A 13,796-nucleotide genomic window follows, 5' to 3' on the forward strand; every position below is an offset into this window, starting at 1 on the left:
ATAATTACAAAATATCTCCAACACTTACTGTCAAATTACAGTGCAAAAAAAATTTGGGGTACAAAAACAAATGCATACAGCAATATTCAATGTAATTTATCATTAAAGACGATTAAGCAATTGAAGAATTAGTGTAATTTCCTGTTTTATTCATCTACGAAATATTATAATCTATTCTAGATTTGATCTTTTAAAAAAAAAAAAAAAAAAAAAAAAAAAAAAAAGGTATTTACACTTAATTTAGGAAAAATACTATTAATAATTATACTCAGTGTACAGCACCTGCAGGATTGGTTTACCCACAGCTCCCCCTATATCCTTCCTCTTGCCTAACATGCAACATGTGCACCCATGAGCAGATTAGTGCCACAGCCACAGTTATATATCTAAAAACCACCATTATCAAATCACATCAGATGAATTCATAGCACAAATCAAGCCATTGTTGTGCACGGCCAGCCACTTCATCCAGGACAATTATACCACTCAAGTGGGAGTTGTCAGTACATAGCATTAGCACCGTCTTTATTAAAGGTAAATTATGCCTCCTACAGTACATTAGCCACGGTGCTCTGCCCTCTCACCGGTTCCCTGTGCTCTTCAATCTGTATCGGTGGGTCCCACATGGGAGGGGATACATCGGCTATAAGAGAGAGAGTATAATCCAACACTCTCCATCCCTGTGTAAACCTCTGAGTTGTTCTCAGCAAACACACGACTGATCACGCCCCAGGAAGCGCTCATAATGAATTATGAGTGTAACTGCTGCTCGTCAAATAATTGTGAAAAAGTTATAAAAACCACAACTATTCCATTTGTCGTGGAAATGGAACCATGGGTGGTGTGACTCAAAGTCTGCATGTGACGGCTGATAAAAGTATTCAGGAGGTTGCATCCCACAACAAGCACTGTTACCCAGCAGGAGCACAACAAACAGTTTGGACAGCACCTTTTGTTTTCCAGGAATTAATACTGAATGGCCAATAAAAGATGTGCTTATGATGAATGGCCGCCTGAGCTGCACAAGTCTCAGGACGCAGTAGAACAACATTAGCACCCCACGAACTCGGAGAAGGGCTCCCCCGCCGATCAGAGAAATAATAATGAGGGAAAGAAGGCGTAGAGACCAAAGCTGGCCGAGTGTAATCTACGCAGCCCACAAACAGCAGCCTAATTAAAACGGAGCGCCGTCAGATGCTGCACACGCTCAGCAGAAAAAACTAAAAAAGCCTCCGGTAGTTACTGTCATCCGAACCAGCCTGGGTCCATCCACAGTTACTGCTTCACCACCCCCGGAGGAGGTATAGAGCAGCGCCGTCACTGGTGCAGTGCTGGATCATCAACTCTGGACAAACAGCTGCACAGGGAATCAAACACACGGACATGTGGCACAAACACGTGTCTCACTCAGTCTTTGCCGAGCTCAGAAGATACATATCATTCTGGAAGCCGTCTGGAAATCAACTTTGGCAACTATGGGGTTTTTCTTCCCACATCTTCATGCAAGAGTGGCGTCTATCACTTTGAGAGCAGGACTTATTGATTTCACGTTCAGATTCTTTTCTGCAGATGTTTCCCGTGTGCACAGAAGCAGCGTGAGTGCGAGGAGAAGAGCAGAAGCTGGAGCGCGGGAAATCGAAGCACAAGCGCTGCTACCACAAAGTGTTTAGAGTGACACCATAACAAAATCTTTACGCACGATCAATAAGTTCTGCCCTGCAACTGAAACCATGGGACCATGGGTAACCACTGGATGATAATAATCCATGATCAACTATTTTACCTTGTATTTTTTGTACCGCTGTAATTAATAAGTAATTTCAAACTGTATCAACGTCGTCCTGAATAAAGGCAGACCCTCTGAAGTTTATATAAAGCTAATATCTCTGCTATGTTTAGAAGTGTCTGTGGTCAATTTATTTAAAACATTAGCTCCCTCACCATGAACCAAGACGTATGATCACTTCCTTATGAAATAAGAAATCAGACAGCATGACACTTTTTCCAAAAACAACTTGAACATCCAGTCTGAGTCATTCCACTTTTCATTAATGATAATTCCTCCTGACAACAAGTTAATTGCATTCATTCAGAGCTCGCCACTTGTCCGACGGCTGGAAGCAGTTTCACCGAGTGTTAGATAACATTATGATCTTATTAGTCACCAGGGCAGCAGCAGTGCAAGGCCAGTTAAATAAGTCACATCAAGAGTTTTTGGTGAGTAGAAAGCCAGCGTGACCCAAGACAGCTACAATCTGAGAGTCAGACGGCGAAACTGAGCGATACAAGAATCTTTGTCCAGGATCACAACATGAAACAGAAAACTTGGCTCTCGGAAGATCACGTTAAAATTTTCTTGCGGATTCGGATAAGGGGCGTATCCAGTTTATTTTTTCATTATCTGTAACATCACATTGATTTCTCATAAAATTAGTCCTGGATCTTTATGCAAACAAAAAGAAAAAAAAAAAAAAATCACACGTTTAGGAGACTGATTCATTTTGAGTGTGTGCAACTAAGTGCAGATCGATATAAAACCAAGTGATGTGGTTTCATAAGTGGACCGTTGAGTTCCATTGTAGTAGACACTCATTTCTACACCATCAACTTCCACTGAGAAAAAACGCTCAACAGAATTTATTTACTTTAAACTGCTGAAACGAGAAAAATATATTGTAAAAGGCAAAACTAAAAAAAACAAAATACATCTGTATAATAGTCTTACCAAACATTCAGAACAAGCACATGCCCCCAGAACTGACCAGAACAACCTGTCAGCTGAGGTGCCTGCAGTAGGACAGGGTTGTTCACGAGGCCAAGCCCCAAGAACAAAGAGTCATATGATCAGGTCACATTGATGAGGCCGAGCGGTGGGTGGGATAAGGGCAAGGAGGACTAGAGCCCATGAGAAATGTTTGGAATGTGAAGTGTGGTGCCTCCGCTGCTGCAGACATTTGAATGGGGGGAGAAAAAAAAAAAAAAAAGAAAAAGAAAGAGGTAATCCTGGAGGATTAGGAGGAAAACTTCCAGCACATAATCTTGTCATTTGGCGTTCGTGTCAATAGAACCCCACTGTGACTCTGGAATACAGAAAGTTCACATTTAAATGCTTCACAGTGCTGAAAAAGTGTTTGTTTGGCTTGTTTATACGTGAAACAGCAGATTCACTGTCCTCCAGTCCTCAGCCCCAGTGGGTCACTCACGATGCTGCAATATTAGATTTAACCCTTCCAATGATTTCCAAAATGTCTCTGTACGTCCATCTCATTCAGCTAAATAACTACTGTCAAGGTTCAAAATCTTTGTTTCATCTATGTTTCGATGTTTTTAATAATCGAACGAGCAGGTTTTTCCCCAAAATCCTTTACAACCAGTTGATATCACAGAACCAGAAGTTCATACGTGCATCATGAAAGGGCCAAATGGGACTAAAACTCAGACCCGTGGTTTCTCCACCGTGTCACAGGATCACAGAAAGGGAATCATAGGTCGCTTCCACACCTACTGTTCTACAGCCTGACCCATGTGATGGAAACTTGGTGGCTGGTGTGATACAGATATTAGGGAGTAGAAAATGTCACATTTTCTGCATTGTTTAAAATACGTTTTCATATGGGCACATATCGACAAACACAGCTACGGATTTCTGTGAAAGGTTTATTGTTATCGACCAACCAACAAATCGCTCACGCTCCAATCTGATGTGTGACAGGTGCCTCGGACCAAAGAACCAAAGTCTGATCAAAAGAGGTGGAACCAGGGTTTGGTTTAGTTTGAAGCGTGAAAACACTTTTTTTAGTGTTGTTAAACTTTTCAGAGCAATTACAGGAAGCGGAGGTGGCTCATCATCAATCAACCAGTAGAAGATAAAAATAACCGGTGGAGAAGTAAAGATGATGTAGCACATGCACGGGGGAGGAGGCGATTAAATATTTAGCTGTAATGTGCTACGATGATAAAAATAAAAAAGCCATCATGACAATGGTGTAGCGGCAACACAACGAATCAAATCATTATTCTCCATGAAAGCAAAAAACGCTGTTAAACTAATCACACCAACGGAACAACACAAACCTTGCTCTGGACGTTCAGCTGTGAAAACACTAAGAGTGTTTGTTAAAGAAAATGATTTAAACTGAGGCACAGACACGAAATAACAAGAACAGGGTCATTTCTCGTCATCACTACAGTTTCAAACAATAATTTCACGACATGCAGACTATGAATGTTTTTCTATAGTGCAGACGTCAGCAGCTGTCAACACACAGTCCAGAGGAACTAATTATAGAAAATGCTGCTTCCTTTAAATGTGCCAAAGATGCAGTGAAATAATCAATACCCGACTCTTTTAATAGAGCTTAGTACAGCGCGACTGATCCAAACTGAGTCAGTGAAACACAGACTCGGAGAGGAGGTGAGTTCAAGCAGCAGATCAACTCAAACTACACAACCACAACTCGTTACCATCTTCAAACTGATAGTATTTATGACACAGTACTGGATTCCGAGCTGCCGTTTTCAGACATGAACTCTGGAAAAATGTCTGCACGATTGGGTCCAGACATTTTCCAGACTTTGCCTTTCACATATGGAAAACGCAGCAGGAGTTTGTCTGAGTCAGACATGTTCATGACGACAGGAACATTCGGGTGAGGAGTGGCACCTTGGTAGAGAATGCAGGGGTCTGGACATGACGTATAAATTCTGCTGAGGAAATCCCGTTTTTGACACCAGCGTCTGCTCTTATCAACAGAATCTCTTGAATCACGTCGTCTGTCCAGTTTCACATCTTCCTCCACTTCATCCTTGTGTAATATTGACTATCACATCATAATGGACTTATGGTTAAATTAGCATGTACATTTAATTGTGAGCTGGGAAAAAAAAACAGAACAATGGGCCAAAACATACTAAAAGTGGTTCATCCCCACTAAAAGACCCTTCACATTACACCACTGTTATAAGAAACATGAATTGTACGTACCTGGCTCTGAACAGTTCCTTGGCTCCGTCTCATTGTCTGGAACCGAAGCCATTAGTCGTCTTCCCCAGTATTCCGCGGTTGGCTGTCCTTCCACGAGCATCCCGTGACCTGCCACAGAAAAACGGATTTGATTATCAGATTATCACATAAAATCTGCATCTACGCCTGCAGCCAAGTCGACGGCACACAACGTGTTGGAGGTCAAATGACTTAAAATCCTCCTTTTTGCTGCAGGGAAACATAGAAACTCCAGTTTTACACATTTCCCTCCGACAAGGTGGTTATGTTTTCACCCCTGACGGTTTGTTGGTTGATTGTTGTCAGCAGATTGGTACTGATCTGGACAAAGAGGAAGATCAATGAATCACTTTAACACTGATTTCCCAGGGAATAATGAATGGATCTTGATTTTTAAAGGTTTAGACAACTATGGAACTGATACCTATGAGTTTATGCCATTTGAGGCAGCTTGATTTAATTTAAAAGGGACTGTTGGGCCTTGGAGGAGATATGCGCTCTACTGACTGATATTGTATTTTGATCACTACAGAATATGTTTCACGACATGAAAGATCAATGATCACAATCATTTATCCAAATGAAGTTGCTTTTCCTTTAGTCCCTCTAAGTTTTTTGTTTGTGTCTATATGACACTTTCATCCTGCAGCAGCAGTAACATCAAAATGCAGATGCTGTGTCATTATGTTTTGGGACGGCAGAGTGGGAGGTGCAGTGTACAACTTTCATTTTTCATTAAACTGCTCTTAAGCTTCCGTAATGAGGACATAAGAAACCCAGCGGTCCCAAACCTATGAGGTAAAATCGTGCCAATGAGCTGAGCAGCATTTTTCATGATGATTGAACTGTATTGTTGTATACACACACTTATGAGCTGCTCTATAGGGAAAACCCAGGACTGATTTGTGATGCGTTTCTGTCCAATTGTTCATCAGCGGATCACCTCTGTCAGGCTCTTAGTTGTCGGTTTCACAGTGGCTGTGAAAAACTTTCTAGATTCACATGATCAGAGTGTCTCCTGGAACCATGGGAATATCTGCGTATGATCGCCCAGTCTCGCCAAGCTCCCCTCTGGCTCAGTCTATGACCGGGGAACGGTGGAGACAAAGGAGACGACCAACACTTCAAGGGAAATAAATACAAAGTTGGCCAATAAAGCAGATTTATTAGACAATGGGTTGACATGTAGGAACCATTTGCTCCTTGAAACGCTCATTATCTCATTATATGGAAAAACTAAACCAGTCAAATGAGAGATATTATCTTACTGCACATGTAACAGGATCAGTGATCAGCTGATAAGTAACGAGATGTTTGAGGGGAAATATCAATTTATCTGCCCCGTATTTTTTCTTGTTGGTCCAACTTATTCAAAATTATACACGTTTGTTTTCATGAGAAGTGTTGATCCTGTGTAATTCTGAATCTAATGAGGTAAAAATAGTATTTTGTGCGATTGTGGCAGCAACACACTAATAAAGACAAAGTTTACTAAAGGCCCGATGTGATGCTGCCCCGATATGGACGCCACCATCTTTTGCCATGTTTTTTAAAGCATTGAATAACACATTAAAGCCAAACTTAATGATACAACTAACACATGAACAAATACCAGTTTGATAAGAGCTACTTAAAATGGCAGAATTCATGTTTTAGAAAAATGTATTCGACCTAGACTGTGGCTCATGTCCCATCCATTAACATGGGAGAGGCAGGGTTTATAGGCTATACTGCAGTCAGCCACCAGGTGGCGATCTAGACGCTTTGGTCTTTTCAGGAGAATGAGAAGAGACGTCCAGAAAATAATCAAATTTGGGAAGTTCAAAAGAATTAATGTGTGAATTTTGTTTCCTAAACGACTTGAATGATTCATAAATTAATAAATAAAAAGCCCCTACACATCTGCTCTTCCAGCATCGTTTTGCTCTCTGCTGAGAGGCCGGGGTAAATATGTGGTCCCTTAGCAGCTAAATGCTCTGCTGTGTTTACCAGCAAGTCTAAACTGTGTCAGTTTGCCATTTGGTTGCTAAAGAGGTCAGTCTGCAGAAGGTTTGTCAGAGCGCTTTGCTCATAACAGCTGCCTCCTGCAATTTGAAACAAAGCTGATGGGAGTGGAGACTTAAAAACACGATGGCTGCAGACTGGAAAACCAAAACAACTCGAAGGTCAGTAAGTAGAGCTCACACCTCCGCCAAGGCCCAACAGTCCCCTTAAATCCTATCAAGCCACAGTGTTCCCCTAAATGTGCCTCATTGTTCAATGTCCATGAACTTCTCTCAGGGAAATAAATGAAAAAGTTGAAAAAAATGCCCCATCTCGAAATGTATAAAAGGGATAAAAAGACTCTGGATCCAACTCCTGATCCGGAACCGCACATTTAATGGGTTCTTCCCTGACTCATACCACATCCTTCCACATAGTTTTATGATAATCCGTACAGTAGTTTTTGTGTAATCCTGCTAACAAACAAACAAACGCAGACGAAAACACCACCTCCTTGGCGGAGGTAGATATTACAAGTAGTCCTTTATTTCATTGTGGATATAAAACTCGACCTGATTGTATTTTCAGAGGCACAGACATGACTTCATTAAATTTGGGTTTTAATCCAGCATAGTTGGGACAGCCTGGAGATCAGCAGGCGCTGGACAAACAGATTGTACACAAGGCGACTGCAGCTGCTTCCCACAGTCGTCCCATCCAAAAGACCAAACCCTCCAGTCATCGCTCCAACCTGTTCCTCCTCGCTAACCAGCTCAGCCGCCTCTGGTCTCTCCACTTCTGTTTAATTCTAACAGCTCTGTCCGTTTTGATGTTAGGGGGAAGGACGTGGATAGGTGGAATGTATTGTGCTTGACAAGAAATCAATTGTTTAGGGAACTAAGGCGACTGTCGAGTCATCACGCTGATTTTAAAAAGGACATTTTGCGTATCATGACGAAGCATTTAGTCATTGAACGCCATTTAGTCGCCATTATGACGAGACGTTCAGTGGTGGAGGAGGTATTCAGATCCTCCGCTACAAGTAACGACAGTCAAAACCTTAAATTAACGTATGCATCAGCAAAATGTAGTTTAAGTATGAAGAGTAAAAGTTCTTGTAGTGCAGTAAAATGTTTTACTGTTCTGATATTGTTGGATCATTGGATTTGTGATGATGCATTTTCCAGCTAATCAAAGAGGCTTTTTAACGAGTTGATTCAGAAACTTGTACAAGTACCTCCAATGTGTATTTATTACTGTCCACCACTGGAGACTTTACAGACAAATTAAACATCTCGGTAAAAAAGGGTTAGCTGATGATGAGGGTTAGGGTCTCTGCAGAAAAGTCAGCACAGCCTCCATGACAAATGCAACCACAAACTTCAGCGTGTCATTTGTGGATTATTTTCCGCGTTATAGATAATTGTGCACAATAGTTCATCTAGCTCAATTTAATTCTCCAGCCAGTCATGTGTAAAATCACTTGACCACAACAAGGAAATCGTATGGGTTTAAAACAGAGGATCTACGAAATCAATTTTCACCGAGACAAAGCAGGACAACAGTGTGTGTGTGTGTGTGTGTGTGTGTGTGTGTGTGTGTGTGTGTGTGTGTGTGTGTGTGTGTGTGTGTGCAGGGGACGTTCAGTAACTGTGCTTCCTCTGCCAAGCATTTGAGAGGGAAAACAAAGGCGACGTGATCCTGTAGGTACTTCTACGCAGGCTGGATCTGGAATCAGGGCTGCAGTCTGTTCTTCTCCATGTTGACTCACTGACCACTGGTCGTATTTCACTGTGTTCAATGACCAGAGTTCTGCCGTCATAAAGGAACTCGATGGTTCTGTAAAACGGATTAATTCTGGTTTTTGAGACGACAGGAAATCTCAAAAGACGCCTTGAGCCAAGATCTCATCAGATCCTAAAATAATCGATTAGTCTAGTGGTTAAATAATCAGTGGGTTTGTTGATTCATTTATTTACATAGCCAAAATGGACCAGTTCACTTTCTGCTGCTTTCCTGTTTTGAAACTTTTTTAATCTAATCACTTTAGGCATATTAAATGTCTGACATTTTATGGGTTGTAAACGAATATTATAATTAATAATTAGTTGCCCTATCAAATTTAGAATTTCATTCATTCCAAACAAAATTGAGGAGACCGATTTAGACAATGTTTCAGTACTTGAAAGAAGTCACCTCCTCTTTGTAGGCCGATGGGCTGTAAGTGCAACATTTGACTTTGCTCATTTGGTGAGTTGTTTGCAATCTGTACAAGTTCAAGTTACTACATCCGCCATATTTTGTTAGCAGTATTACACACAAACTGCTGGACGGATTGCTACGAATCTTGGTGGAAGGATAGGATGAGATATGGGTCAGGAGAGAAGCCATTGAATTTTGGTGTGGATCCAGGATTTTCCTTTCCCACTTTCTGACTTTTCACAAATTTCCTCTGGAATAATTAATGGCATGTTTATGTGATTGACATCTATGAGTTTGTGCAAGTTGGCTTGATTGAATACAAGGAGACAGTTGGGCCTTGGCAGAAGTACGTGCATGTTATAGATTGCTTGGTTTATATACATATACTTGGTTTTAATATAGAGGAGAGAGACCGAGCTGACATCTTAAAAACTACAGGGAAAATAGGGTTATATTAAAAAGAGGTACCGCATCTGCTGGGCTATTTTGGAGAAGAAACAAATGAGCTCTGATGGGATTTTAAATAAAGGCTGTGACTTCACCTCCATCAGACTGCACTGAGCAGCAGAGGGACACAGAACGGGCAACGACAGCACAGTCGTAATGTCCTCCCTGCAGCTCTGCTCAATCAGCTCAGCAAGGAGATGGACCAAGGACAGCCATCCATCAATCTTCCCCGTGCTGTGAACACGCGCCCTTACACGAGTGTTCACCCTCCCGTCGACAGAATCATCACCAGCAGTCTGCCGCCACCCCCCCCCTCGGCCATCCCCGCCAGCCCGCTGCAGCTACCTGTCAGAGCTGGGCCCTGCCCTGCCGCTCAGAAACACCTGTTTTTACAGTCTCCCATGCCGAGCTCCATCACACATGCAGCCCGATCGGCATGCACGACAGCATGTTGGGCCCCACCCCTCTTTATGGAGATGTAACCCAAGAGTAGTACATCAAATCCCATCCATCTGGACCATTCGGCACATCAACGCTGCCCCCACCTCCCGTTACACTGCCATCCATCAAATGAGAGGCAAACACGCGGCACAGGTTTGTGACTGTGACATGTTCGCTCCGTGTTGTGATGGCTGGAAGATGAGAAGGCTGCAGCAATTCACACGCTATGGTTGGGCTTTGTGGTCTCTTGGGTTCATGGGGGGATTTTCTGCTTCTCCTTCATCAAACACTTCTCATGCATGTCACCTTGAAACCACCAACACCACCACCACCAGAGCTGCTGCTGATGCTGCTGCTGGGCCTGAGATTCACGAGAAATGCCTTCTGTCAAATACCCACACATGACAATCACTGTGTGGGTCAGGCGAACTTGATTAAATGAAAAAAAAAAAAAAAGGGCGAGCCATTAGAGACGGACTTACTTTGGCTCCCACAGCCTGCCTTTGGAGATAAGAGATTTGCACTCGCCTGTATGATATCATTCCAGAATAATCTTTTAAGCCTCTTGTTGTTTTTAATGTAATTAATAAAACTCCCGATACATCCGTTAGAGATCTACAGTCAGGCGAATAGCTGTGGCGAGTTTTAGAGCCGCGTGTCCAGCCTTCAGGCCTAAGTGGTTGCAGATGGACGGATCCCACCACAGGGTCTGGGGGGGCTGAGGCTTTGGGCTAGAAGAAGCACTTGCTCTTTAACACACACCAAAAAAAAAAAATCCTGATTTAAAAATGCAGCTGGAATAAAAATTATATAAATTCATGTTGGCACTGGCAAAACTGGGTATGTGTGTGTGTTTCGTAGTTGCCCCCTGATCCCAGTGGTGTGTCAGATATCATTCTTCACCAGCAAAATGTCAAGGTTGGTGGTTGGATTACATAAGCGTGTGGGAGGCTGTGTGGGATGCTCCGAGTGTCAGTGTGTCCACGGGCCTGAAGTAAGAGTTTTGACACGTGTGCATGGAAGGGCATGTTGTTGTGTAGTGTGTGTGTGTGTGTGTGTGTGTTTGCATGGAGGCATCACACGCGTCACGCATGATCAGCCGGATCTATCGTTTGCACCGCGCACACCTCGGACACGAACTATGAATATTGCAACATGGAGCGAGCAGAAAGCATCCCACCCTCCCCGCGTTTGCCCAAATGGCCTCTGCGTAAAAATCGGCATCCCCCTCTCCGATCACCCTGCGGAGCCTGGCAGCAGCGTGATGATGGTGCACGAGTGTGATCGAGGTGAACCACTGTCTGTGTGTGTGTGTGTGTGTGTGTGTGTGAAGTCAGACACGATGACAACCACAGCTCCAGTGTTGTGTGACCGAGGATTTCTGCGCCTGGCACCAGAGAGAAAAACGCCACAATTTGGATTAAAAACGCGGAAACAAGCCAAAACCTGGGTTCGTTGCGGGGTCGGTTACTTTTGGATCGGTGCGTGTGCGCATGTGGAGCAGGAGGAGGTGTGCGTGTGAGCGCCGTGACCATGAGCCTGCCTCTCAAATTAAAAAACGTGCCGCTGCCACAGCGCGCACACTGCGGCATATACACACCGACAAACAGGCGCGTTTATTCTCCAAATAAAATATAAACCCCTGCGAGCTGAAAACATGTGCATTTGACTTTTTTCTGCTGAGCGACGAAGCAGCGGGGTTAACGCATCCTGTGATAATCTAACGCGAACTACACACGCGTCCTAAATGGGGCAAAAATCACTACCAAAGGCGTCACATGCGCATTTTGGACAAGTCGGAGACGTCTCCTGCTCCAAAATGCGCACGGATGCAATGTCTTCCTGGCGTGTCCTTGACACCACTGGGTTGTACTGATGGAGGGCAGGTGTAGCTCCGTTCGATTCCCCCGAGCATGTGTGTGCATGACTCCACCGCAGTCTCCCCCTCGCGCACTCACCTGTCTTGGTCAGCAGCGCCGACATGCTCCACGCCACGAAGAGGACACTGCAGATGAAGCACACCTGCACGAAGAGCATCTCCCTCCGCTTGCGAACTTTAAAGATCCTCGCCATCATTGTCTTTTTGGACGAGCTCACGGTGTCGGTGTCGTCCCGCTCCATGCTTCGCAGTTCGGGCCGGCGGGCACTTCTTTCCCGTTTCCCCCCTTCTTCTTCCTCCTTCCTCCTCCTCCTCCTCCCCTTCGCTTCTTTCCCCCCTTTTTCCCCCCTCCGTGCGTCCTTGAGAGCCGATGAAGCAGCCGCCCCTGTCGCCTCAGAGCCGGGATGTGCTCCTCATTTCACGCCGTCCAGGACAGTTTCTTTCCCCCAGCGTCCTCCTGTGAGGTCTCCCGGAGCTCGAGCCTGTCCTTGCTGCTGCTGGGACCGGGCGAACCGGGCAATGACACGGAGCGGTCAAATTCCGACGCTCCCGGATTCGGATCTTGCGAGCGGCGGAGGAGCTCCCGCTGCAGCGTGCATCCTGTCCCGTGAAGAAAGAAGCGAGAGAGAATTTAAAAAATATATATATCTCTGCTGTGATATCCTCCCTCCTATCCGTGGAGTTTTTTTTTCTTTTTTTCTTTTTTATTGCGTGAGATGCGTCAGTGTCCGGTGATCAGCGTGGAACCGCTCAGCTGCGCCGCGCCGTGGACTCCACGCACCTGCGCCTGTTGAGTGAAACCAATCCGTGCTCATCAAGGTTAATTGTTGGATGCGGCCAGAGAGTCGTGCCCACTCGCTCGGGCGCCTCCCCCTCCACACGAGTCCCTCCTCGGTGCAGAGGAGCCGTGCTGATGATAGAGAGACACACAGAGAGAGAGAGTCAGAACAGTCAGCTCCCTGCGCCTCCAGCTGCCCTCCTCCTCATCCTCCTCCTCCTCTTCCTCCTCTGTGCCCCGCGTTCCCTCCACAGAGACCCCGGCCTCCTTGAACTTGCCCGAGCTCATGCATGTGCAAACAGCTCTTAAATAACCCCACCGTCCTCCCTCTCGTCTGTGTCTCCACCGGCTCCTCGTCGATGACTCCGGACCCTGCGGAGTAAAATCCCAAAACAAACAAATGGCCACTTTATTTTGAAAAGATGGATTAGTGCAAAGAGGCGAACACCGTCTGTGCGGTTGCCCCGCAAGTGCAAAACATATACACAAAGGAGAAAACGACAAATCACAAAAGATAAGAAAAAATATAACCAACCGCAGATAAGCAAATGGAACACCTGAACACAAAATATCACAAAACACAACAGCCAACAAGAAACTAACAAATTACAAAAGATAACGAATCACGAAAGACAACACATAAAAACAACAACACAACAACAAATAAGAAGATGCATTGGCAAATAAGGACACAATGGCAACTGGGCCCGAGCACATTCAAACTCTGCTCTGTGTTGCGTGCTTCACTTCCTGTGTCCCTCACGCAATGTTGAATAGCCCATTAATCACGCATTATGGTCCACGCCATCAAGTGAAGACCACACGAAATTGAGGAAAAGACCATAATGAATGACCAACAGCTGATACATTTTCCGCATGACTGTGTCTTCGTCCACGTCAGACATGCTGGTCAACCAGGCTTATTTTCACAAAATACAAATCTTCAGTGCACCCGTATTTCCGAGTTTACGTTAGCTGACTAAAAATGAACACAACTGTCTAGGTTAGCTAGGCTAGCAGTACTTTATGTGACCGTGGCGAGTAGCAACTACATCTTACCTCAG

The 13,796-nt window shown here is 44.4% G+C and overlaps 1 protein-coding gene across 4 annotated transcripts in view; it reads right to left on the reverse strand.

Moving 5' to 3' along the window:
* Positions 1 to 12,882, reverse strand: part of slc24a4b (solute carrier family 24 member 4b) — a 35,713-nt gene extending 22,831 nt beyond the window's left edge. Inside the window, exons 1-2 of one of the 4 annotated variants that reach the window (XM_034579750.1) lie at positions 12,034 to 12,882; positions 4,985 to 5,092 (exon numbers count right to left, since the gene is read on the reverse strand). In XM_034579750.1, the coding sequence (XP_034435641.1) occupies positions 4,985 to 5,092; positions 12,034 to 12,196 (271 nt within the window). In that variant the 5' untranslated portion in view covers positions 12,197 to 12,882. The remainder of the gene's footprint in view (positions 1 to 4,984; positions 5,093 to 12,033) is intronic. The other 3 variants (XM_034579752.1, XM_034579751.1, XM_034579753.1) reach the window with 3 other exon arrangements.
* Between the last annotated feature and the right edge of the window lie 914 nt (positions 12,883 to 13,796).

This window comes from Hippoglossus hippoglossus, chromosome 24 (genome assembly GCF_009819705.1).
Source record: "Hippoglossus hippoglossus isolate fHipHip1 chromosome 24, fHipHip1.pri, whole genome shotgun sequence".
NCBI lineage: Eukaryota > Metazoa > Chordata > Actinopteri > Pleuronectiformes > Pleuronectidae > Hippoglossus > Hippoglossus hippoglossus.